The following is a 24,635-nucleotide window of genomic DNA, read 5'->3' on the forward strand; positions in this document are numbered from 1 at the left end:
TGGATAAAACTATAAAATTATCGCTGTGTGTGGGCACCCCGATCTCTTTGGCACATGTTGCTATCTATATCATGACCTGGCATTCCCATTATTCCTGTCTGCCTTTTTCGCATTCAACAGTTCATGTTACTCATGTTACGTGTGTGTGTCTGTGTGTGTGTGTGTGTGTGTGTGTGTGTGTGTGTGTGTGTGTGTGTGTGTGTGTGTGTGTGTGTGTGTGTGTGTGTGTGTGTGTGAAAGGTTTGTCGTTAAAAGTGGAAGGAAGAACGGGTGAATATTCCCTGGGTGTGTTTAATCGCATTATTGACAAGAAAAGGCACAAATGTTCCTGCGGCGCGAGTACCGCGATGCAAAAATTTGCTTTTGCATTTGTGTTAAAACTTTACTTTAAGGCAAATTTCCACATTTTGAATAAACTTTGTATTAACTAGAAAAAAAGGTATGCCACTGTTGTGAAAGACTATTCAATCGGAAGCCTGAGGGAGCAGCTGTTTAGCTTAGCACAAAGCCTGGAAATATAGCAGTAAATCCGTGCTCTGCGTCCATACTTCCTGTGGCCTTTGGGATGCTGCAAATATCCTTATTTTGTTCTTTCTTGAACTTCTCTCCCTCCTTTCCTCTGTCATAACAACACCCTCTCCAAAGCTAATTGAGGACATAGGGATCTCCCCTTTGCCAGAAAATTGAGTGTCTTCAGGAGGATGCTGGTTCTCTTGGAGGAGAGGTTCCCCGTCATTACCTTGAGAGTGAAAAGATCACTCAGAGGAGGGAGGGGAGAGGGCTCTGTGTTATTTATTTGGCGCACACACACACTCATCACGTGAACGCAAAGACACATTAATGCTCACGGTTGCACCTCAGAGCATATCTTTCCTTTCGGGCTTGAAAAATACCTATGGCTATGTGATGGAGGACCGGTGAGGCGGATCCAGGAGGCTAATATACCAGAGGAAGCTACCTGGCTGTAATGTGCTGCGAGCGCTTTAACTCAACGAGTGGAGGATTGTGGGGTCTGGAAAAACCAGACACATTTGTGTCAGTAAGGCGTAAAAACCCTAATTGATTCATGCTCAGTAATATTATGAACATTTGGAAGACTTCGTTTCAGTTTGGCTTAGTTTGCGGTCACTGTGTCGCTGTTCGTGTAGTCATTGGGTAAAAAACGCAACACAAAAAAAAGTTAACATTACGTTATATTTCATACTTAGGGTGAATCAATATTTGCACTGGCGCTTAGATTTTTTTCAACTGACAAAGAACGATTCCTTAATCCACCAACAATTTTATGTTTTATTATTATGATTATTATGATCTGCTTTTACTCTCTTTATCTTTCTTCAAAGGATTATAAATATATCTTTCATTGGTATTATGACTTTTAAATTCTATAATTGCGGTTTCTCATTGTGATGAATTTTTATTTGTTTTGTCTTATTTTCTTCTCAGTCATTTGTAAAGCGCTTTGAACTGCACTAACCTGAAAGGTGCTATACAAACAAAAAGTTTGATTGATTGATTGATTGATTGATAATACAAAGTGATGTGTCATTTCCTCTCATAAACCTTGACTGATCAATAAGCACCATGCGGTGGGAGTCTAACCAGCCTCCGGACACCTTATTATTGAGGAAATTGGAAGCATTGACGGAAAGTGCCGTTTTTTTCTGAAGATAACAGGAACACGAGAAACCCTTTTGATTCCTCTACATTGATTCAATTATACACTCAATCAAAACAGATTATCTATCAATCAACTGAGCTTCATCAACGCTCTGCACTAACAGGAACGAATGGGAGTCATTGCCATCAGTCACAGTGTATTTGCTGAATTGGACGTCAGAGTGACGTGGGGTTCGAGGAGAGTGGTGCATAATCCTCTTTCTTCCTCATCCTCATCCTCACTTTAAGAACCGCCGAGAAACTGACACTTCCCCCTCCTGCCGCCACAGGTGAAATCGAATCCAATTATGGCAATAAGTACCTGCTTAAGTAACCTGTTCCGCAAGCTCTCGGGGGGTTCATCCATCACACGGGGGGGTAAAGGGTTAAGGCCTCCCACACTTAAAGCCCAACCCAGTGAAGCGGACGCTCCCATCACTGACTCATGGAACAAGAGGATATATTGTCATTAGCTATGATCAATATCAATCAATGCAAACAGATTGACTGGTAAAGGGATTCTATAGAAACAGGAAATTATCTGCGGTTGCAGTTTATGGGTTTTATTGGGGGGGGTTTTCGTGGTAGTGTGCTGGTTTGTTAGGGAGCTACATTAGCACGCCTTCAAGCTGTGTGTTATGAAGAGCTGTTGACTCCGTAATGGGCCCTTCATTTAAAACAACAATCTTGGTCGTCCCACGTTGTGGAGTAGGCATTTCAAAGATTGGTTTTCTGAAACAATATCACTCACGCAAGTGTAATCAAACATCTCAGAAAAGGAAAACGATATCAAAACCGTTGATTAAAATATTCATTCTGAACAACTGAAAGCAGCACTGCGTCTTTTGTGGTGAAATAAAGTCTGATTCACACCTGGTAGAAAAATGTATTTACACTTAGCCTCATTAAGTATGTGTCTGATGACAAATCCGATGCCATCAATCTTGGTTTTCCCATGCTACACACAAATGTCAAAAGAGGAACAGCTTGTACAGTTTTAGCAGCCTGGTTAGGGAGCTAAAAACTCTCCATAACTGGGAACAACCATGGGAGCATGTCTATTTTCCCTCAGCTCTATGTTCCCTCAACCCTGTGTTCCCTCAATCAAATGTTCCCACAACCATATGTTTCGCAACCCTATGTTCCCTCAACCCTATGTTCCCTCAGCTTAACATAGAGCCTACTTTTGATGCAGGGGTAATTTAATAGAAATGAGGGAACACAGGGCTGAGGGAAAACAGGGCCTAATTTGGGGGGACGTCCTTGGGGGAACACAGGGCTGAGGGAACATAGGGATGACCCCACAACCACAATGGATGGCTCGCATAGATGTTTTCCTCATCTTCACCGGCTCTCGCTCACACAGCTTAGATCACTGCGCTCTCATCCATCGGCAGGATACACGTTGTATTGAAACTTTGCTTTTTAAATAAATGCAATCTGAATACAATATAGGAGCCCTAAATTCTATAGACTGTAATTGTAGGCATGCATTTCCTGGAGGCAAAGCTAAAAAAACATGAACAGTTTTTGTATAAAATCTTATTTGGCTGATCAGAGCCGGCGATAAATCAGCCCCTTGTCAGACAGTCTTTCTGTGGCTGCTTCCAGAGCTGATGATGCCTCTGCATCACAGCATATGTCTGCCCGCGCAGCGTGTACCAGGCGCCTCGCACCGCACCGCCATGCTGTAGTTATAACTCAGAGAAGTTAAATCTTACCAGGCAGTGACAGCGTCAAGCTGCCAGGCGGCATCGTCTCAATTTGCAAACAAAACACACATGTTATTTGGGCAAGCAAAAGTACACAGTATATTTCAAGCGCCGCTGCCGTTTCACCGAGTCACAGTGCGGATTTCGTTTGAGCGGCGAAGAATGAACTCTAATTTGTTAATTTCTTGCATTGTCACTCGTTTCCTGAGGGAATAGTGTGTGTGTGAATGTGCTTCTCAGACGGAGTTCGAGGCAAACTAGGCGTGTGTGCCGCTGAACAGGGGAAAATGACGAGCGTGTCAAGCAGTGAGGATAATTAGGATCAACAGGAGCAAATGTGAAGTTATTTATACTGGAAAGTCAACACCAACAGCTCAGTATTTGTGCTCAAAATGAAAGGGCTTTCAAATATACAGCTTGATTATTTTCCGACTGATCCGAGTTCGCGGCAAAACGTTTCACATAATGTAGATCTTGATACAATGCCACTGAGCCTGGACAGCGACATCGGAAACCTGAGGATGGAAAAAGGTCATGCATAGCAGTGACATTTGTGAGAGCAGTTCAAAACTGTTTTGAAAGCTGTTTCAATAATTTGGTGCTGGCCCACCAGACATGCCACCATCCATCAAACGATGGTTTGGGCAGACACAACACCAAGGCAGACCAATAAAAACCTATAGCAAAACTCTGCAGTGGCACCACACATCCTCTTTTTTGCCTTATTGTAACAATTGCTTACCTTGGCTATTTGGACACACCAGTTGAGCAGCAGCTGCGAGCCAATGTTGTCCTTGTGCTCGTGCACATAGTCGAGGAGGCAGCCGTGGGGCATGAGCTGGGTGACCAGCTGGATGGTGGGGCTCAGGCAGACGCCCAGCAGACGCACCAGGTGGGGGTGCTCCATGCTGGCCATGATCAGGGCCTCCTGGGTGAGAGGGGGGGAAGAAGACAAAGGGGGACTAAGAGGACTGTTGGAATTCATGGATGTAAATGAAAAATCATCCTATAGTACCTCTTGTATATACTCTTCCTAATAACATCATTTTTTTCCGCAGAGCAGGTTCCATTTATGTGCTGCAGAGCTATACCAGTGTCAACCAAGTTTATTTATATAGCAATTTGCATAGAATATGCTACTTTACCTGAAAAAGGTTGTGAAAATTGAAAAACAAAAGCTTAGGAACAGAACATATTTAAACAATGAAGGATTTAAAACAATAAAATTAAAACAATGTTAGAATTACTATAAAATAATAACCTAAAAGCAAGACCTTGAGACAATAAGTTTTAAGCAGTTTTTTTTACATGTGTCGACAGAGGATGCATTTCTAATTTGTGGTGGGAGTTTGCATCAAATTGTTGGGGTGTGTGTGTGTATGTGTATTTCTTGCAGTTTGTGTGTGGCACATTCAGAGAGCCAGCATTAATTGACCTCAGAGAGTGGTTTTTGAACACACTTGACAATCTGAGAGATAAGATGGTGCCAGGCCATTTCATTTTGGCTTCAAACACAAGGAAGATAATTTCTAAATCTATTCTCAGTCAGTGAAGTGATGCTAATACTGGTGTGATATTGTTTCCTGGCTTTGGTTCAGGTCCCAGCCACAGCATTTTGAGAAGTTGCAGCCGGTCAATATTTTAATTAATTAAAATAGTAGGGTTTTTTTTTTTTTGTTTTGGCTTGTGACCCCCTTAAAAAATATATGTTTTTGTAAAAAATAAGGAAAACTAATTTTGTGTCTCCGTATCTGGTGATCCCTCCAGTTTTTTCTTGGGAGCTGTGAGGGCGTCTCGAGGCTCACATCAGGAACCACTGGAATGAAGGTATGCTAAAAAAAAAGGAGAACTCAGCATGTGTGTCCATGCATCTATTATCCTTGAATAATTCTACACTGAATTCCAAAGACTCCCAAGTGGAGGTGGGGTAAGATGCATGAATGAATACTTGTGGGCCGACGGCTATATCTGCATGCACAGCATCTGACCACTGTGCATTCTTGCAGAAAAACCTTCTTCAAAGCTGCACAAAGCTGCCTATTTCATCTATATTTTGAGACACAGACGTCTACGTTGCACCATCACAATCGAAACACTCAAAGGAGACCGAGTTGTGATTATTATTCCTTGTGCTGTCTAATACAAAGTCACTGCGTGTCTGATTCCAAGAGCTACTTCTGATTTTTTTCCCGTCTGGTTTGATTCGGTGCGTAAACACATTTTCTGGCGTCCTCCCTCTCATCTCCGTCTCTCTCTTGCACCAGATGCACGCGAAGGTTTGAACATTTGAGAATCAATGCCGGGTAATTGTTATTGCGGAGCTGCAAGCGGGAGGATGTGTGCTGGTGATGAAGTGTTATGGGGCTGGCGTGCATATGCATTACGGCGGAGCAGAAGCTGCACTCAGAGGCACTGCTTAAAAACACTCACTTCAGTCATTCTCATTTCATGCTCTCCCTCTCTCTCCCTTTCGCTGTCATTCACACACTCTTGTGCATGTGGACACTCTCTTGGCAGCTCTCTAATACACTCGCGATCACACACACTCTCTCACTCTCTCTCTCTCTCTCTCTCTCTCTCTCTCTCTCTCCCTCTCTCTCCCTCTCTCTCCCTCTCTCTCCCTCTCGCGGTCTCTACATACAGCAAATGGTCGAGGAGGTGTATATCGAGGCTTGGCCCCCAGGGCAGCTGATAGATAGATGAGGTGCCTTTTTAAATTTAGATGCCAAAGAATGAGTTCGGAGGGAGCGCGGTGGTGCTGTGGGTGTGGGTAGATTAATTCTAAACAGGAGGGGGGCCAGAGGCCACGGAGGAGCTTTTGGCACCATCAGTACCCTGATTTAAGCAGAGCCTCACAGCCCAGAGTAGTACCACTACATCTCCACTTCATAAAACCACCTGCTCCCCCCCCCCCAACCGCTCAATGTTATACGACTCCAGCCACCTCTAGAGCGGTTGTGGCTCCCACGTCGGGATCAAGAGAGGAAGAAAAAGGAAAGGGAGGAAGGGGGAACGGTGTGTGTGTGTGACAGAAAGATCCCAAAAGGCCCCGGAGTCGTAAACTATGTCGGGCTAAATTCCTTCTCTAGCGTTCTACTCCTTGGGCAAACGTTACATGGACTTGTGAAGCGTGTACAGATGTGTGTGTTTGTGTGTGTGTGTGTATTTTGGTTTCTCTCATCTCCCTCAGTGCCGACCTCCATTACCGCCGCGTGACCCTCCTTCCACGTCTAACTCACTTGCTCACTTTCTATCTCACACACACACACACACACACACACACACACACACACACACACACACACACACACACACACACACACACACACACACACACACACACACACACACACACACACACACACACACACACACACACACACACACACACACACACACACACCCTGGGTGATAGACTGACAGAAACCGGTGCATGTTCCAGCATATGTGGGTGTGTGTGCGTGCGCATCAAAATGCACTAGATGAGAGTTTTTCACGTGTCGGTCGCTCACTTATTTGCCAACACAGGCAAATAAGCCTGCATCTCTCACATGCGAGTGAGGCCACCGCCACCTGGGGAGCCTTTTGTTGTAAAGCGTGCGCTGTTAGATTGCGTGTGTGTGCGTTAGCGTGTGTATGTGTAAGTTTTTTCCGGAGTGTGTTTGGAGCTGGCACTCCAGTGGCTAGTTTCCCAGTGGTGAGGCGTGAGCCTGCCTTTAGATTGCTGTTTAACAAGCCGGCAGACAGAGCATATTGGCTCTGGATGGACAGAGACCCCCGCTGGGAGGAGCCGGGAGCGAAGGGGGGAGAGGGCGGAGGTAGAAAGAAAGATGCAGGCGTAGAAAGGAGAGAAACTGAGAGAAAACGAAGATTCGCAGCTGTGTCGCTGGAAGGTATTATTAAAGTTAATGTATTATAAATTCATCACACTGACAGCAATGTCAATGTTTTTACAATAAAAAAAAACAATCAATATGAAAACAGGCTTCAGCAAATAAGCAATTCTAGCAAGGTTTACTTAAATCAAGGTATCTTAAAGAAGTTTTAATACTACTTTAAAAACTGAACAGGTTACTTTTTGAGGAATTGAAAAACAGAGAATTCTGGGTATTTTTGGCTCGTAAAGTGCCCCATTCACAAAAAGAGTTGAGCAATGTTTCGGTGGAATGACTAATACTTGTCACAGCAGGAGAAGAGAGGGAACCGTTGAATGATTATAGAAAAAAATATAAGAAGAAAATAATGGAGCCATGCTCAGGTGAGGTGGGTCACTTCTGGGAATTTCTGAAATAAAAAAAAAAAAATATGAAGATGAAGGAAGAGAAAGGAGGACGGTGACAGATGAGGTGGGAAAAAATGGAAACTCCCCTCGCTCCCCCTTCCTCTCCCCGCCGTCGCTCCTGGATTCCAATAAAGTCACATCTCATAAACAAGTGCTGTTTTCTTAATAGTGTCCCGTTCAAAACACGGACGGCTGTACGGCGGAGCTCACTTTATGACTGTATCTGATTGTATCTGAGATGGTACTCTCGTAAGAATTTTACCGGCGAAAATGCCCAATCCCACCAAGAGACGGGCTTGTGCTATCTCCTTTGACAAGGTTTCATGGCACAGACACAGACACAAACCGACGAGATGAAAGTGGACCGAAATTGTGGCAGTAAAAAATACTCACGTCCATGAACTCCACGTTGGCTTTAGGACCGGTGGTCTCGTTGAGGATTTTAATAGCCACAGGGATCTTCACCGTCTCACCCTCTGGGACCCAGATGCCCTGAAATATATATGAACATATACAAGCACAAGTCTCATAATGATGTTGATGGCTCCTGTCTGTGTGTGGTGACATCTACTGTCCCGTCAACATCCCTCTGCAGGTGTGATTCACCTAAATGTGTTTTTGCATATTCATGGCCCGTGTTTATGAGGTCAAAACAAAATACGTCCAATATTTATAGCTGCTACCCTGTTCTCAGGTGAGTTTGAACCATAGACTGTATAAAAAGATGGACAAAGTCACTGGGTCTGGAAAATTGAAGCCTGTATTCTCTGGAACCAATAAATAAAAATAACTCTACTTCTCACTTCAGTATACATTTTCCTGAGGAGTCTATGGTCTTCTTCAACACAGCATGACTTTCATTTTTGTAAATTGTGGTCTAATTGTGAGTAAAATAGAAAATAAAGCAGCAGAGAGTGGATAGCGCATGATCTACAGCTGGTCAATTCAATCGTTGCATTGTTGCAGGAGAAGGTGGGCGCCCAGTGGACGAGCTCTCAGTCAGACCCAACCCCAACCCTACGGCCAGTTAAAAAAAAAAAAGCGAACCTCGATGCTTCAAAACGGAAGCTCACAAACCAACGGGTGACGTCACGGTGCGTTGCCACTCGGCTTTGAACACTTTCAATAAAGTCACAAGAGAAGAGAATTAAAATGAAGGCATGTTACAATTTTATCCACTTTGTGGCGCTTAAACTCAATCACCTGCTACAGGCAAAGAGCTGTGGATCATAATTTGGGCTATAAATGGATGGCAGACTACGTGTCCAAATTATTTGCAATAATATACAGGTATCAAAAGCCCATCAATACTGATATTGAGTGAAGAGTGCTGGTAGAGAGTAGGGTATTTATTCAATGTGTTTGCTGAGTTTCAGGGTGAGGTGAATAATTTTGGGCCAAGGGCAGTGGATTTGGCAAGCAAACAGCAGTTTCTGTTCCATTTCCTTGGGCCGCCCAAGGCTCATGTCCGTCAGGAAACACTGATACAAAGGGAAATGTTTTTTACTTATTGTTTAGGCTGTCGAGCGGGAATGTGCTGCGGGTGAGAGGTCAGCGTCTATAGGAAAGAAACGTTGTGCTCGGGTGTCTCCTTCGCCACTGAGCTGACTTGCTGTCGCTTGAATTTATAAACTGGAGGCTGCACATTTGATAGAGGACTGGTGTGTGAGTCATGTACACACACACCTTCACACATACGAATAAACCCGATTCGTGTAAGAGCACGGAGGCGTCTCCACTGCCTCCCACTGTACAAACATCAAGATGATTGGGCTTCACTTTTGCAGAGCTGTCATATCGTCTGTCTTCATATACAGTCTGTGGCACACACACACACACACACACACACACACACACACACACACACACACACACACACACACACACACACACACACACACACACACACACACACACACACACACACACACACACACACACACACACACACACACACACACTGACCTTGTAGACGGTTCCGAAGGCTCCTGAGCCCAGAATCTTGACCCTCTTCAGCTCCGTCTCTTTCAGGATCCGCAGCTGAGCCTGGTTAGGGGCCGTTCCGCTGGGGGTCAGAGGCTCCACTAGCTGAAAACACAACAGACACACAAAATATTTTTATTATTTATACACTTACTTAGTTGTATGCTTTTATTGTGAAACTGCAAGGAACCTGTGCCTTTCTTTTGGTCTGAAGACTATTTTTAACTTCATCTTGGCACCTGGGTTCTGGTAGTCGTGATTTTGCAATACACACACACATTTATACATTTATTAAAGACAATAATAATTCACATCCATGGGGTGTGAACGTGAAGTTCTGTCAAAACTGGCAGTCATCAGTGTGGGCTGCAGTGTGCCCACCGCTAAACAAATCACAGGCTGGTGTCAGCTGCTATCACAGCTGACAAAGAGTAGCAGCTCACCAGCTGTGCACATACAAAACAAATTCCAAATTCAAGGTTATGACGAGCCTCCTCCGCGCTGCCTGGCTGCCACGAACAGCTGACACTGAACAGCATCCCAGCAGCTGGCCGGCCACCCGCCTCACAGCGCGCCGCTCGACAAAGCCCTGGCTACTAAATATAAAGAGCAGGAGCTGGCACCTGTAACCGAGCTGTTTAAAGATCTGAGCCAGGGGGGAGGACACACACACACACACACACACACACACACACACACACACACACACACACACACACACACACACACACACACACACACACACACACACACACACACACACACACACACACACACACACACACACACACACACACACACACACACACACACAGGACATATCAGACCACAAAACACAGACACACAAAATAAGTCAATGCCTCTGATCAATACACGTCTTAATGAGCCTATCAGCCTAGCGGGTCCCTCATCCGCCGCGGTTTATCAGCGGCATAATCACCCAGCTCAACCGCGGCTGTCAAACAATATAATGAGACCATACATCAGTTGTTCAGCCGCACGAGCACTTATTCAATGTGATATAAAACCATCAGCACAATGGGGACGACGAGTCTACCGCCGGGCCCCGGTCCGCAGAATGGACGACATTGCCCGAAGCTCGGCAATGACGCGCCATTTAATGGCAACTTGTTATTGCTGGGCCTGGGGGGGGGCGCGGTGTAAACCCGCTGGGATATCACTGCAGGAAGTGAGTCAGCAGCCGGAGAAGGGGGTGGGGGTGTAAATGCCACAGGAGAGTAAGTGAGATTGAGACGCCAGAAGTTAACGCTGAGTGATTGTGCAATATTGGCGCGTCACGGAAAACCTTTGTTGGTCCATCATGTCCCAAAATCCAATTTTCACCTGCGTGGGACTGAGTGTTAACTTTTTTTAAAGAATTTGATGACATTTGGGCAAACCATCTGCTGAAGAAGCTCTAAGGCCTTCCGTAACAGCTACTAAATGGACCCCGAGGTGATATTGTTTGTTATGTCCATGCAGTTTTGCTTTGCCAGGTGAAGATACTGACACTTTTCAAGAATATTCTAGAAGCAAGTAAGTGGCAGTATATCTCCTGCACAAAGGGAAAACAAGTTGCAAATGAGGAATATTTTACTATTTTATTTCTCTCTCACAGTGAGTTCAACAACATATGAGAAAAAAAACAGCACTGCCGGCCAATATTGGACACATTTATTTGACAATAATTGGGCCCAGAAAAACAAGGATTCTGTTTCTGTGTCATTCTCTACAAAAAAAAAAAAAAAAGGTTTGTGAGTACCCACTGCCATCATTAATGGCTAACTGTGAGAGGATTAGTGCATTGGTATCAAGCTATTAACTGTTTGTGCATGTTAATGCAGTCCACTTCTGTACTTCTGCACTGAGGATTCCCAAGTGTCAACAAACTCTTGCTAGGTTGTCGCAGATTTGTAAACTTTGTAAACAAAATGTAAAGGTGACATATTATGCTCCTATTCAGGTTCACACTTTTAATTTGGGTTACCACTTGAAAAGGTTTACATGCCCTAATGTTCAGACAAGGCATCAGTGTTCTTATACTGCACATTCCTGCAGCTCCTCTTATCACCCTCTGTCTAAAACGCGATATCTGTTATTACAAACATTTAAATACATCCCTGTAACTGTATCGACTCACTGCTGACTGGCAGTTCCTTTTCAGGCTCTGTGGTTTTAGACTGTATGTTTAGCGTTACATTTATGATTCGTTTGTATTGCTCTTATTACTCTATCCTTTTATCCACCTCATTGCGTGTCCTTTAGGTTTTTCCTTTATGGCCCACGATTGTACGACTCGATTGCGTTGAGGGCAACCTCTTACTCGGTTACATTCTCAGTGGTAGACGGCATTTAGAGAATCCTGTCAAATTCAAACTCTCCTGAACATTTTGGTCAAGGTGACCCAGGTTAAGTGGCGGAGGATATAGAGTCAGACCTTCAAATTGACTATTACATTACGCAGAAAACAGCGGCTGTCGACTTTATTTATGGCGACAAGAAGGACAAGCTCCGGTCGCATCCATCATATCAGCCTGGTATTTGTCCAAAGAGCAGTATTTGCATCAGGGTGTTTTTTGTGCATGACATAGCTTGAATAAGAAGAATAAAAGTGAGGCTGCAGGTAGAGAGGAACAGAGCGATTTTCGGAAAGAGGGAGCAGAGTCGAAGCTCCGGGAGCAGGAACAAGAGCAGATGGTAACAGCCTGTAGCTGTTATTGTCTCATTAGGACAACGCCGTACTGGACTGATGAGGAGAGGAGAGGAGAGGAGAGGACCGTTAAATAAGATGCAAACCCAATGCCTACAAACCGCTCTTGAGCTCGGACGCTCTCTCACACACACACACACTCACCACGATACTTTATTTACCAGCTAATAATGCGCCGTGCCTTTGCCAAATGAGCTTCACTGGCGGCGCGGCAGAGAGGATTCAGATGCTTCATTGGACAAATATGCAGGAGGTTCAAGCCTCGGGCTGGAATACATTCACAGAATTATTGTGTATTGAATAAGTAAAACAGTGTCCTCAAATATAAACTTGTTCCACGAACCCTCGGGTGCACCCTTTAATGTTCACATTACCAACATAAAAAGCTGCACTTGTTGTGCCGGTGAATGGAAATCAGGTGAAGCAAGACTGTGACGCCACAAAGTTTTGCCTAACAGCGATCGCGGTGTGGGGGGGGACCAGCACTGGTATCTGGAATTTAATGTCGACCATATTTTTCAACACTGTTTGTGATATGTTCTGTTCTGTACCAATGTGGGAGTTGTTTGTGGGAATAATGAAGGTTTTGCGCTCTGTGCACTTTCATTCTAAAGGGCTGACTGGCCCAATCGGGGTTCAAAACAGGCTCATGTAATTGCGTTTCAGGATGAAGAGGTAGGATGGCAGATAGGTAAAAGAAAGGAGGAAAAGATGAAAACTATCAAGCGCTGGGTGCTAGATGATTTAAACCAATTTAGTTCGAAATAAAACCAAATGTCTGTAATATCCCCTCATTTCTCATGTAATTTGTATGTACGTGTAAGAAGGTAACACCGAGAAGTCGGGAGGTAAACTCTCTTTTTTTCTCCCCGACCAAATACGATTGAATCTGACTTTTTCCCAAACCCACACATTTAAGGACTGAGAGACAAAACATGAACTAAAATCAAGGTTGTAATAATCCAGAATTATCCTTAAATGTTGCTCTGAGATGAGATATCCCTGACACATTTAGGGTCAGTGGGATAGTTAGAATTTGGTAAATAATCTGTTAGGAACTAACTACACAGATGAACTAAGGTTCTGTAATTATTGCATTTTTGTTACTGTTGAAGCTGTTTAAGTTCTACGTTCACATTCTATGATAGCCGACGTGACATATGCGCTGTCTTTTGAATCTTAATTTAATAGAACATCAGGTCCAGTTTGTTTGAACAATGCTTGGCTGCACTATATGTATTTATAATGATGTCTCGTGCCTCTGTTCAGTCAGCCTACCCCTGGGTGAACGATAAGAGCTGTCCAGCTCCACCAAACACTGAAATCCTTCTCCTAACGGGGGGGGGGGGCCCTATCCACAGCCTGTGGTGCTGAAACACTCACACGGTGCGTGTCTGCAGAAAATAGCTGGAGGAGGACCTTGGGGTTTAGGTGGTGGGAGAGAGGGCGATCGCAAGCGCATTAGTCCTGCTTCATTGGACTGGGGTGAAAGTTCAAGGCCCGGGGTGACTCCACAACAGTGAGGGGACGCTGCTGTTTGTTCTGTCTCTGCCTGCGCAAAAGCAATTTGTTTTCAGGGTATTCTTCAAAAGGCACCACGGTGCGAGACATGCTTGTGTTTATGTTAGTCTCTATATTTCTTTTAAGGTGAGAGAGATGGAGAAGAAAAAAAACAAAACACAAAGCCAGAGTGGAAAAAGAGAATACAGAAGAATAAAGTGGCTGCTTGCAAAAGAGACAGATGCATAGAGGCGCAGAGATCAAAATGGAGAACAAAAAAAAGGGGAGAGACAGAAGTAAAATAGTCCAAAAATAAAGAAACAAAACAGTGTGTCTTGCTGTTCAGCACAGTGCAACAGCCTTCACCCATGTCCTTGATGTGGAACAGCCGGGCCGAGCGCTCACAACGCACTACGGCGGGATGGACCGGAAGCATTGTTTCCCACGACACAAGAGGTGAGCTCTCTGTTTAATAAGCTAAGGCAGACAAGGGGGGGAGAGAGAAGGGGGGGGGGGGTCCCTGAGCCTCCGCTGTCCCCAAATCCCTCAACCAGACAAGCTTGATCTCCATTCACACAAAAACTGTAGACTCAGGGCTGTTGTTGGTTTGAACAGAGAGTCGACATTCACCAGCGTCCCTGAGCCTATCGCGCAGTTTGGAAACTCTGTGACGTGTGATACAGACTGCGAGGAGTGCAGTTTTTTTGGGTTTTCATTATTTTTCTTTCGGGGGGGGTTAACTTTACCAAAGAGTTTAGGTAGGAAAGCAGGTTGGTTGGTTGGTTGGTTTAGATTACACAATAACTACTGAGCGGATTCCCTTCGAAACACAGTGGAAGGATGGGACAGGCAAGCATATGACCAATAGGTACAACGTATTTAATTATTCTGCAGCTGAATTCTCTTGATTAAAACCCTTCAGTTTTAAGTTCAAATGATGGCTACAGATCACAGACACACACATTTACTTTGCTTGCAGCCACAAATCATAACAAACAGGTTAAAGACATTTTCGGTGCAGCTAATGCTCCGAAACCTCGGTGACCTACAAAGACTGAGCCAGTTCAGTGTCATGCTCGGCACCACTGCAACAAGGCGGATGATGTAATGTGGGTGAATTCGGGACACTGTGGGGATTGATCCGATGACCCACACTTAATGAGTGGTCTGTCTTAACCGTGGGCCGGGCTGCCACAGGCGTGTAAGGTGTTTGATTGTGTCTAATTACTTTTACACCCAATTAGGTCTCCTTGCAGGACAGGGGAAATTGATGCGGCCAGCTGTATTTCATGTTGCCCCGGTGGACTGTTAACTTTGGCTTTGCAGTAGCAAAAATCTGTCACGAGGCAACCTTGTACAGGAAGGTGCACGAGGGGTCGAGAGGATTCCCCCTCCAGCCTGATCCGCCCCGGCTCCTCCTTCTCTGTGACAGTACAGTTGCGAATCTGCTCAGACTTACGACTTCCCTCCCGGGCAGGAAGCTGTCGGAACAGGGGCCCGTTGATTAAGATGGATGTGTGTGGCCCGGGATGAGGCGGAAAGTGCCCAAGGCCGCCCTCCTCCAATTCCCATCTCTGGCCTGACAGCTGTCTATAACACTGCTGCCTCTACCTGTAAATTATACTAATGCAGACTGACAAGCAAGCAATGCCCCGCACCTACAGACGAGGCCACCGAGCAGACCTGAAGTGATGATATCACTGTGCAGCCGCACACACAGGAAACAAATGGGGATAGAGTTCTTTCGTGTCGCGGCACAAAGGTGATCCACCAGAGCATGAGCGCACATGTGCACATAAACCCTGGACTCACCTACACTTTGACTATCTCCTTTGAATATCAAGTCTGCCGACCCTGTCTAATGCTTCCAGGAAATGAGGCCTTGTCAAGGCGAAATCGATGGGCGATGGCTGCCGTGCATAATTTCAAACTCTTCTAGGCACAGTGTGGTTTGGCTAAGTACCACAGCCAAGGTTTGATATTTCAAGGTTTGCTTATGAGTCTAATTGTGTTTGGCATCCGTCTGCAAAAACTGCAGTTCAACTTTGAGGTATTGGATCTTCAAACAGGAAAAAAAAAGTAAATGTGATTCAGAAAACATCCTTATGAAGAGCAGAAAACCACAGAAAAGACATGTCTTGAGCTTGTTTGCTCAAAAAAAATCTCAAATAATACTTTTCCTTTTGTCACACTAATCGCACAGCAGCCATCGCAGAGGAAGCCTTTTCAATTTCCTCTTTGGGATCAATATGCAGCGGTACACAGGCTAAATCCATGACTAATTTAATTGGTTGATGCAAAGGCAGAAAATATGAATTCCCCATTTGTGAATGTTATGAGAAAAAAATTAAAAAAATAAGTTAAAAGTGTGAGAATACCACTATGGCATTTTCAGCAGTTTGAACAAGCATTTCCTGTTGGAAAAAGAATAGAAGTTGGTTATGACCTCTCACCTCTGTCTCTAGGAATCGTCTCAAGGCCCGCTTCTTCTTGATGCTTTTGCGGCGGACATACACAGCCACGCTGAGCGCCAGAATGACGATGATAAATAGACCTCCGATAATGCCAGCTGCTATTAGTGGTGTCCTGCAGGGAAAGGAAGAGAGAAGTGTCAACACTGCTGAAAGATTTTGAAAACTTTGAAATAAAGTGCAAACCTCAGCCGATCGCGATAAAAACTCTCCGACCTGCTGCTCTACTGACTGTCTAAGAAACATGACCATGGATGCTCTGATCGAGACGACCACGAGACTCAGAGAGTTTCACGGTTAAACAGTTGGTTCTTGAAACGATCACCCTCGCAGTCGCTCTTGTTCACCGGTCAGAAGGAAAAAAGACTCTGAAGGTATGTGCTCGCATTACTTGGGTGAAAAAAGCTACAGCTTGCGTTACACCGGACTGGATCCCGCTTCTATGGCAGCGAGTCATCGCTTTATCAGAGTTTTACAAAACCCTCAAAATAAATGAGGAGTTAAAAGCACATACCATCAGAACGAGCGTGCAAGTATTCTGGGGAAAACTCTGCTTAAGGCAAGTGTAAAGGTTGTAAGTTAAAAGCTCTTTCTCTTCACTAATGATGCCACTAAGGCATTTTCCATTTACATACCACTTGTACTTTAGTCTACTGTTATGCTACCACTCAATTCTGCCCTTCGCATACTCTTTCTTTATTCTCCACTCTTTCCCCACCATCTGCGTTCCATTTTTCATTTCCACCTGTTCGTCAGTGCCACTCTCCTGAGCTCTCTCTTTTTTCTTTTTTTTTTTTACATAACGCAACCACGTAGCATAAAAATAAGACCTGCTTCTAACCTGACACTCAAAACTTTATTAGTTGCAGAGGCCATTGGCAGCTAATGGAAGACTCGTGTACCATTGAGCTTTAGGAGAGCGAGGTGCCACGGCGTTTGCCGTATCGATTGTGACGGACTTAGGGAAGGGGGATCTTGGAAATGTACAAAGAGGCTGAGGGCTTCGGCGTAATGAGATATAAAGACATGTGGTGAATAGCAATGCAGCAGTTTGGAGGGATTGGGTCGAACAGGGGCAGAGGGACAAGGAGATGCGCCGGCAATGGGTAATAAACTTATTCGGAGGAAATATCAAGACATTGTGTGAAGAAAAAGGGAAAGTAAAGACATTTGACAAACTGGGGCAAAAGGGAAAAGGAAGAGAGATTTACATTTTGCGCGCGGGAGACGAGAACGGCGGGACGAGAAGGAGAGGGAAGGAAACAAAAGTCAGGGGGCAGGAACTGGCGGTGAGACACATAGCTGAGAGCGAGAAAGCACCTAGGTGAGGGAAAAGGGAAAGGACTCCTATAATTAGGAGGAACGGGTTTACAGCCGAGCGAGCGCCACGGGGTCACCAGATGAGACGGGGGGATAATGCTGTAAGAGCAAAAGAACCACCTGGGGACGGGAGGATCAGGAGCGCCTTCGCAGAGTGAAGGAAGAGGTCTCAACTTTCTCTCCTTTGTTCAGAAGACACAGCTCCGGACCCACTTTTTTTTTTTGTGGGCTTGCTAGTTTGGTGCGATTCTAATGAGTTTGTTGCTCTTTTGAATTTGCTCTAATTGTAAAGCTCACTTGTTTTTTTATGGGTTATTTTAATAGAGCTGTTGCTGCGTCTTCAACCTATTTCTGTTCTGTGGCTGATCACGTCTAACTCTTGTTTACTCGGCTGTAGTACAACAATGTAGTGCGCAAAGACGCTTTAAAGTCTCAAGTACATTTTCTTTTTCAAACATGCATCGAAAAGTATTTCAGCAGTCAGCTCTCAAGTTTTAATAGTTATTAAGGCTGATTTGAGCTAAGCCTTCAAATCTTGAGCATTTCACTGCAACATTACTTATTCGTGACTGACAAAAAAGTTAGGGTTAAGAGTTTAACTCTTAAAAAATCTGAATCAGAATTGTGTTGGTGTGGTTTGATCAGATTTCATTGATTGTGAACGAGCAACCCGCCAACTGTCCTCAAGTTCTCAATCAGATTATTCTCAAACTCTGACAGAGGCATTGAAGTTCTCCATTGCTCCCCATTCAACAACTGGTTAAAAGCACAGATCCTAAATCCGACAAAACCAAAACTTTCTGACTTTAATTAAGAAGCTCATTAGGATTCAGGGCTTTTAAATCTAAGACTTGCAGCTACAGTATCAGAAGGTAGAAGCAATTATGGCACAAATATGGCAGTATAAGCACAACGCAACCAGCAACAAGAGCTGTGCCCCGTAATAACTCATAAATAAAACTTGCAAGGCAAACTAGTTGACACAGTCTCTGCCGAATGTAACTGACACAAATTTAGACGACAAAGACATCAGACCAGCAGATAATCTCTCTGACAATGTTAAAAACACAACTGGCCGAGCAACAGCGCTGTGCTGCATGGGTTGTTAATGAGAGTGAAGAGACAATATTTAATAAAGGCCTTAAAGAGATGGCTGGATGTGATGGCGATCTCCCATCCCCACATTATAAATGTATCCGAAGATCCCTTACCTGTCCATCATCCCAACACAATCTTGAAGTCTTGGCCCGACGCACCTGCAGGGCAGACAAACCAAAGAGATCATCCATTAAATCGGGGACAGGTTATGAGTAAACCTCGTGTTGTCTTTCTTCCGCGTCAATCAGCTGTCACTGGGCAGGGACCTGTGGAAAAATTGAACCGCAAACGCGGCCGGCCGCCCCTCAATATGACAGGAAGAGGCTTCCGGGCGGGGGAGGCGTTGTTCTTCTCCGTTTCATTTGATATTAAAATGGATTCCTGACTCATTCGGATCTCAGAGCAGTGCTCTGTCGGGCCCTGCAGGGAAATTAACGGAAAACAGTCAAAATTCCAGACAAAGGAACCACGGCACCATTTCACTGTATATTAAAAAATGTACTTCTTTCATGGAAACTCAAATTGGTGGGAATAATTACAGAGGCAGCGCGGGAAGGTGATTTGTTTCTCTATCGAGTGGTTTCGAGAATTATTGGGCGTGATGATGCAGAATAGGTGTTTTTAGATTTTTTAAACATGTGATTACTTCAGTCAATTCTTACGCATAGAGAATTATCACTCGACTGTGACTCCCCTCAGCTCAAGGGACTCATTTTAGTGTCTTTTGGTTCTTTGATTTTGGTTTTCTACAGCACAACTTTACTTTATTGTATTTTCATATAAGTAATACTTTTTTGATTAAATACGGCTGTTTTAATCCATAATTAATTCATGCCCATAGTACTTTATTTAGTCTTCATTTGCTATTTGTGTGATTTAAGGGCTTCTCCTTGTGATTCAGCCTCTTCAACAGAATCACATTTACCTTCTTGCTAAACAGGAGAAACACTTACAGCTCCTCAAAACCACTGGAACGTGGCACAGATCACACTCTGATTAGGGAGATTTGGAGTTTTTAACATTAGGTAGGCAGGAAGTGATTAGAGCAGAGTCTTAGCTACTCATTAATTCTCGCTCCTTGAGTGGAGGACTTTGAACAGCAGGATAGACACAGGAGAACAATTTTTGAATGCTTCTCTGTATGCGCGTGCGTGTGTGTGTGTGTGTGTGTGTGTGTGTGTGTGTGTGTGTGTGTGTGTGTGTGTGTGTGTGTGTGTGTGTGTGTGTGTGTGTGCTGCACGCGTACACAGAACACAACAAATTACATTGCAAATTAGAAGAGCAGGCTTACTTTGGAATTAAATCGGTGACAACTGTGGCTCTTCCAAATTCGCTGTGCTGTCAATTAAATGGTGCACCAAATCGCTAATTAATGAGCAATCAGTGTCCACATCCAATGTTGTGTGTGTGTGTGTGTGTGTGTGTGTGTGTGTGTGTGTGTGTGTGTGTGTGTGTGTGTGTGTGTGTGTGTGTGTGTGTGTGTGTGTGTGTGTGTGTAAGCTCCTTCCTGAGTCAACAAGAGAACAAAGGAGTGATCTGACAATAAGCAGTACATGCATTTCTCACTGAGGACGGTGCCTTTTTTTATTCGTATTTGTTGCTCTCATCCTCAGCGACGCCGTGAAATCATCTGCCATGCTGGCGCGTCTTTCAGCGAGATGCGGACCCTTCACAGGCTCTGCCAGTGTTGATTTTCCTCCCGACACTGACCTCTGACCCCTGAAATGTCTCACTTTAGAGCGTACCTTCAAATCCCCAGCCTCAGCTTCCATATCGTGATGGTAATCCGCACCACCCCGTGGCCAGAGGGCAGGGTGAAATAACAAGGCCTGATGGAGGTGTTGTCACGACAGATTGGTATTAGTCTTCACGGCGTCAGAAATGTGTGAGCGTATCTGAGTGAAAGCTGTCATGTGAATAATTATAACCTCACAATCGACCTCTTTTCGGCTTTGAACCTTCACTTTTTACAACACTCATCTCCCCTGCTACATTTGCATTCATTGTCCTCATCTCTCCTTCACACTTTCTCTTCTTTACCCCAGCTTATTTTTTCCACTGACTCTTTAAAGGGGGCATATTATGCTCCAGGCACCTTTTCAGCCTGCCTCCACGTATATTTGGTTATCTGGGGTGTCTGCCAGCCCACGGAGAATGAAAAGAAAACAATGAGTCGTTGATCCGTGGTTTGGGTTGATTGTGCAGACGGTCTGTAAACGAGCCATTCACAGCCCGGGCGTCAAGTGACGTAAGTTGACTCCTGCAACTGGGGCGACCACGCCCCCAACCCGAGCAGCACCTCCCCCCTTGAAGTGCGGAAAAACTGATCGCGTCTACGCCATCATTTTCTCGCGGCTGCCGGCGTTCGGTCGCGTCTGCCGGCGGTAGGTCGCGGCTCCCGGCTTGCGGCGTAGGTCGCGGCTGCCGGCGGTCGGTCCCGGCTCCCGGCAGTCGGTCGCAGCTTGCGGCGGAGGTCGCGGCTGCCGGCGGTAGGTCGCGGCTTGCGGCGGTCGGTCGTGGCTTGCGGAGGTCGGTCGCGGCTCCCGGCTTGCGCCGGAGGTCGCGGCTGCCGGCGGTAGGTCGTGGCTCCCGGCTTGCGGCGGAGGTCGTGGCTCCCGGCTTGCGGCGGTCGGTCGCAGCTTGCGGAGGTCGGTCGCGTCTCCCGGCTTCCGGCGTTCGGTCGCGTCTCCCGGCTTCCGGCGTTCGGTCGCGACTGCCGGCGGTCGGTCGCGGCCTAATTATGGAGAACGTGTTCGCTGGGCCTCCCGGGTCTCTACGTCGTGTCTGTGCCTTGTTACGTGCGACTGTTGTCATGGCAGCAGACCCGGGGAGGAGCGAGGCGGAGCTTTGCGGAACACGAAGGGAGGGGGGCGAGGAGTGAGCAGGAAAACGCTGGAATCGACCGTAGTCTCACAGGGCTGTTTATACAGAAAGAGAAGGGTGCTGTGTGGCTTGATCCTTGAGCTGTTTTGACATGGAATGGCAAAGACATGTAGTTCACACACCTGAAAACCAATGTAACTTGTGTAAAAGGGGGCATAATATGGGCCCTTTAAAGCAGCACTAATATTATGAGCATTTACAGGGCAGCTGCAGTACAATAAAATGACCTTCTGTTATGTGAGCAGCAGAACATTAAGTCCCTCTCCACCTCACATCATCTCTCCAGCCATCCATCTGTTGCTAGGTTTCAGGGCGTCCCCCGACGCGCTGTACCCCGGCCATTTGTCCATCATCGTCTCTCTGATGTATGAATCCTTCCAAACATCACAAAACCACTATGGCTAATTTCAGGAGATCTTTTTTTTTTAATTTTGTGTGTGTTTTTGACTCAACTACACACAATTTAAGATTTTCAAACAAATAAAATGTCCTAATTTACTGGCCCGGTTGGCATTGTATTGATTTTTAGCTTCATCTTTATTGAAACAATGTTGGAAAATGTTAAAGATACCTGCAGAATCATGGGAGACAAGGGAGAGATGGAAGAAGGAGACGCAGAGCAGGGGTGTAATACATGTAAGAGAAAACTTTTGCTTCTGGACCTCACTTAAAATTGCTGTAATGTTTCTAGTCTTAATGCTGAGCTAATTGGCTGATGGTTGTGGCTTTTCTTAGTGTGCAGATATAAGAATTGGTATTGATCTTTTCCTCTAACTCTCGACAAGTAAGTGTTTCCCACAATGTTCAACTACTGCTTTAAGTGCAGATTTAAAATGCCATGATCTAATTATCCCCCAAACAAAACCCCAAAAGTTACTTGATCAATCGATGAATTGGTTGACGGTTCCGAATTATTTTTTAAACGTTTTTTCCCTAAAAATCACAGCAAATAGTGACAAACATCCGTCTTGAGTTTCCTATTTTCTTGTTTTACCAGATCACGATAACCCCCCCCCCCCACACACACACACACACACCTCAAATTCAATTCACAATAGAGTACAAATAGTAGATGCTTAAATTTGAGAACCTGGGACTAAAAGTAGAAAAGCAGCAAATTGATGGTTTGCACTTTTGCCATCTAATCCCTCCTGGTTGAGTAAAACAGAGAAACAAAACTCATTGTTTTTGATAGAAACAACAGCAAGTATTTTTCTAGCGAATCCTGTATAACTCCATAATGAAGTATATTTGGCTCGTCCAAACATATACATCAGGTCTTTGCTTTCATGCAGCTTTTCCGCCAACTCCATTTGCAAACTCTCCTCTCAGGCTTTTCTGAGTTTACATTTCTCTGCTGTACTCATTCCCCTGGCTCCATATCTCCCCTGAACCCACTGCCTCTCAGCACCCATCCCGTCGTCTGCACTGTACTATGCATGGCCTGAAGGGTCATTGCTTTTTGCCCCTATAACAGGGCCCCCAGGAGCCAGCACCCTCTCGGGGAATCCAGGGGTTGCGCAATTAAGTCATCTTCTCTCCTTACGAGGGGGGGAACTGCATGTCTGCAAGGCCGCGCGAGCACAATGCAGCATGTCTTCACAATGCTTTTAACAACACAAACGCCAGAGGACGCTCAAGAAGGTAAAAAAACAAGCAACCACCTTAAAGAAAAGTATTATATTTTTGTTCACAGACTCAATACACATTTATGTATCATCCTACTCTTACCCTTGGGTGCAGTTGGCATGACAGGGATGACACTCATTGTTGGCCTTGGCGTATTTGAAGATGAAACTGTTGGCTCCCTGCAACCCGTCGGGGCACTTCTCCACGCAGTTGGGTCCATCTTTGAAGTGGAGACATTTTACACATTGGTCCGGGCCCTGAGAGGAGAGCGAAACAAGGAGGAGGAAGATGAGAGGACAGGTTAGGAGGAGGTGGTGGACAGGGGTAGAATATAAAAAAAGGAAGAGGAGAAGGGTGCAGTAAAAGGATTAGAAAGACAGAAAGGGGCAAATGAAGAGGGAGAAGGAAAATAATGGGCGAAGAGGTGAAGGAAAGTAGCAGGACCAAATGAAGTTATGGAACAAGGAATGGGATAAAGCAAGGGGAAATAATGGAAATGTAGAAAAAATACATGAGGGGCGAGAGGAGCGTTAAAAATAATCAGATTTAGACCTGGCGAATCATGTCAATTTGCTCACTTCCTACCACAGCTAACGCGACTAGCGGCACCCGCATGAATTCCGTTCATTAATTTATCATGTGTCAAGCAAAACAGCCCACTGCGTATTCCACCGCGCATCTGTAAAAATTGGCAAAATGCATACTGAATCGGGTCGTGTCAATCTACGGCGCGGAGACTGTGATGGAGGAGATGACAAGTTGTAACTGAGCACAAGCTTCAGCTGCAGCAGGGTCATGAATAAGTCAGGCATATAACGGTGTGTGCGCGTGCGTATATGAAAGCAGCAAGAGAACAACTGCATGAACAGCGTGTGTGTGTGTGTGTGTGTGTCTGTGTGTGTGTGTGTGTGTGATGGAGGTATTGACTGAAGAGTGAACTGTGCAAAGATTCGGGCGTGCTGCTGTCAACAAGCCGCTGTTGTATTCTGGGCGCTGGGAGATTTAGCAGACGGTTGCTAATGACAACGGCGGTGACCTGATGGACAGCTCCACACACAAGTCTGACACTTCCAGACACACGGCATCAATAAAGATTATTCTCACTTTGCATGTTTGTGCCGATGCAATGTGTGCCCGCGCGCTAAAAGTGAGGACGCATACAGATGTCTGAATGCATCCGAGTGTGTCGGTGCGCGCCGTATGCATGCGTGTTTGAGTGTGAGGGCGTCTGTGGATGATTGACTCTGGTGTTATTTACTACTCTACTGTGACCAGCATCTCAAAGTCAGAAGCCACTGTGCATCCTTGACTCTCTCTCTCTCTTTCTCTCTCTCCATCTCTTATCCTCTCCCTCTCGTTCCTCTCTCGCTCGGGGGACAGTCACAAAA

At 45.2% G+C, this 24,635-nt stretch overlaps 1 protein-coding gene across 4 annotated transcripts in view; it reads right to left on the reverse strand.

The window, feature by feature from the left end:
• Nucleotides 1-24,635, reverse strand: part of LOC118299130 (receptor tyrosine-protein kinase erbB-4-like) — a 226,021-nt gene that overhangs the window by 31,484 nt on the left and 169,902 nt on the right. For 3 of the 4 annotated variants that reach the window (XM_035622625.2, XM_035622616.2, XM_035622598.2), the window contains exons 15-20: nt 23,350-23,504; nt 18,849-18,893; nt 16,300-16,432; nt 9,619-9,741; nt 8,047-8,145; nt 4,114-4,299 (exon numbers count right to left, since the gene is read on the reverse strand). In XM_035622625.2, coding sequence (XP_035478518.1) covers nt 4,114-4,299; nt 8,047-8,145; nt 9,619-9,741; nt 16,300-16,432; nt 18,849-18,893; nt 23,350-23,504 — 741 coding nt within the window. The remainder of the gene's footprint in view (nt 1-4,113; nt 4,300-8,046; nt 8,146-9,618; nt 9,742-16,299; nt 16,433-18,848; nt 18,894-23,349; nt 23,505-24,635) is intronic. The other variant, XM_035622606.2, reaches the window with a different exon arrangement.

The sequence above is a fragment of the Scophthalmus maximus genome, chromosome 1 (genome assembly GCF_022379125.1).
Source record: "Scophthalmus maximus strain ysfricsl-2021 chromosome 1, ASM2237912v1, whole genome shotgun sequence".
NCBI lineage: Eukaryota > Metazoa > Chordata > Actinopteri > Pleuronectiformes > Scophthalmidae > Scophthalmus > Scophthalmus maximus.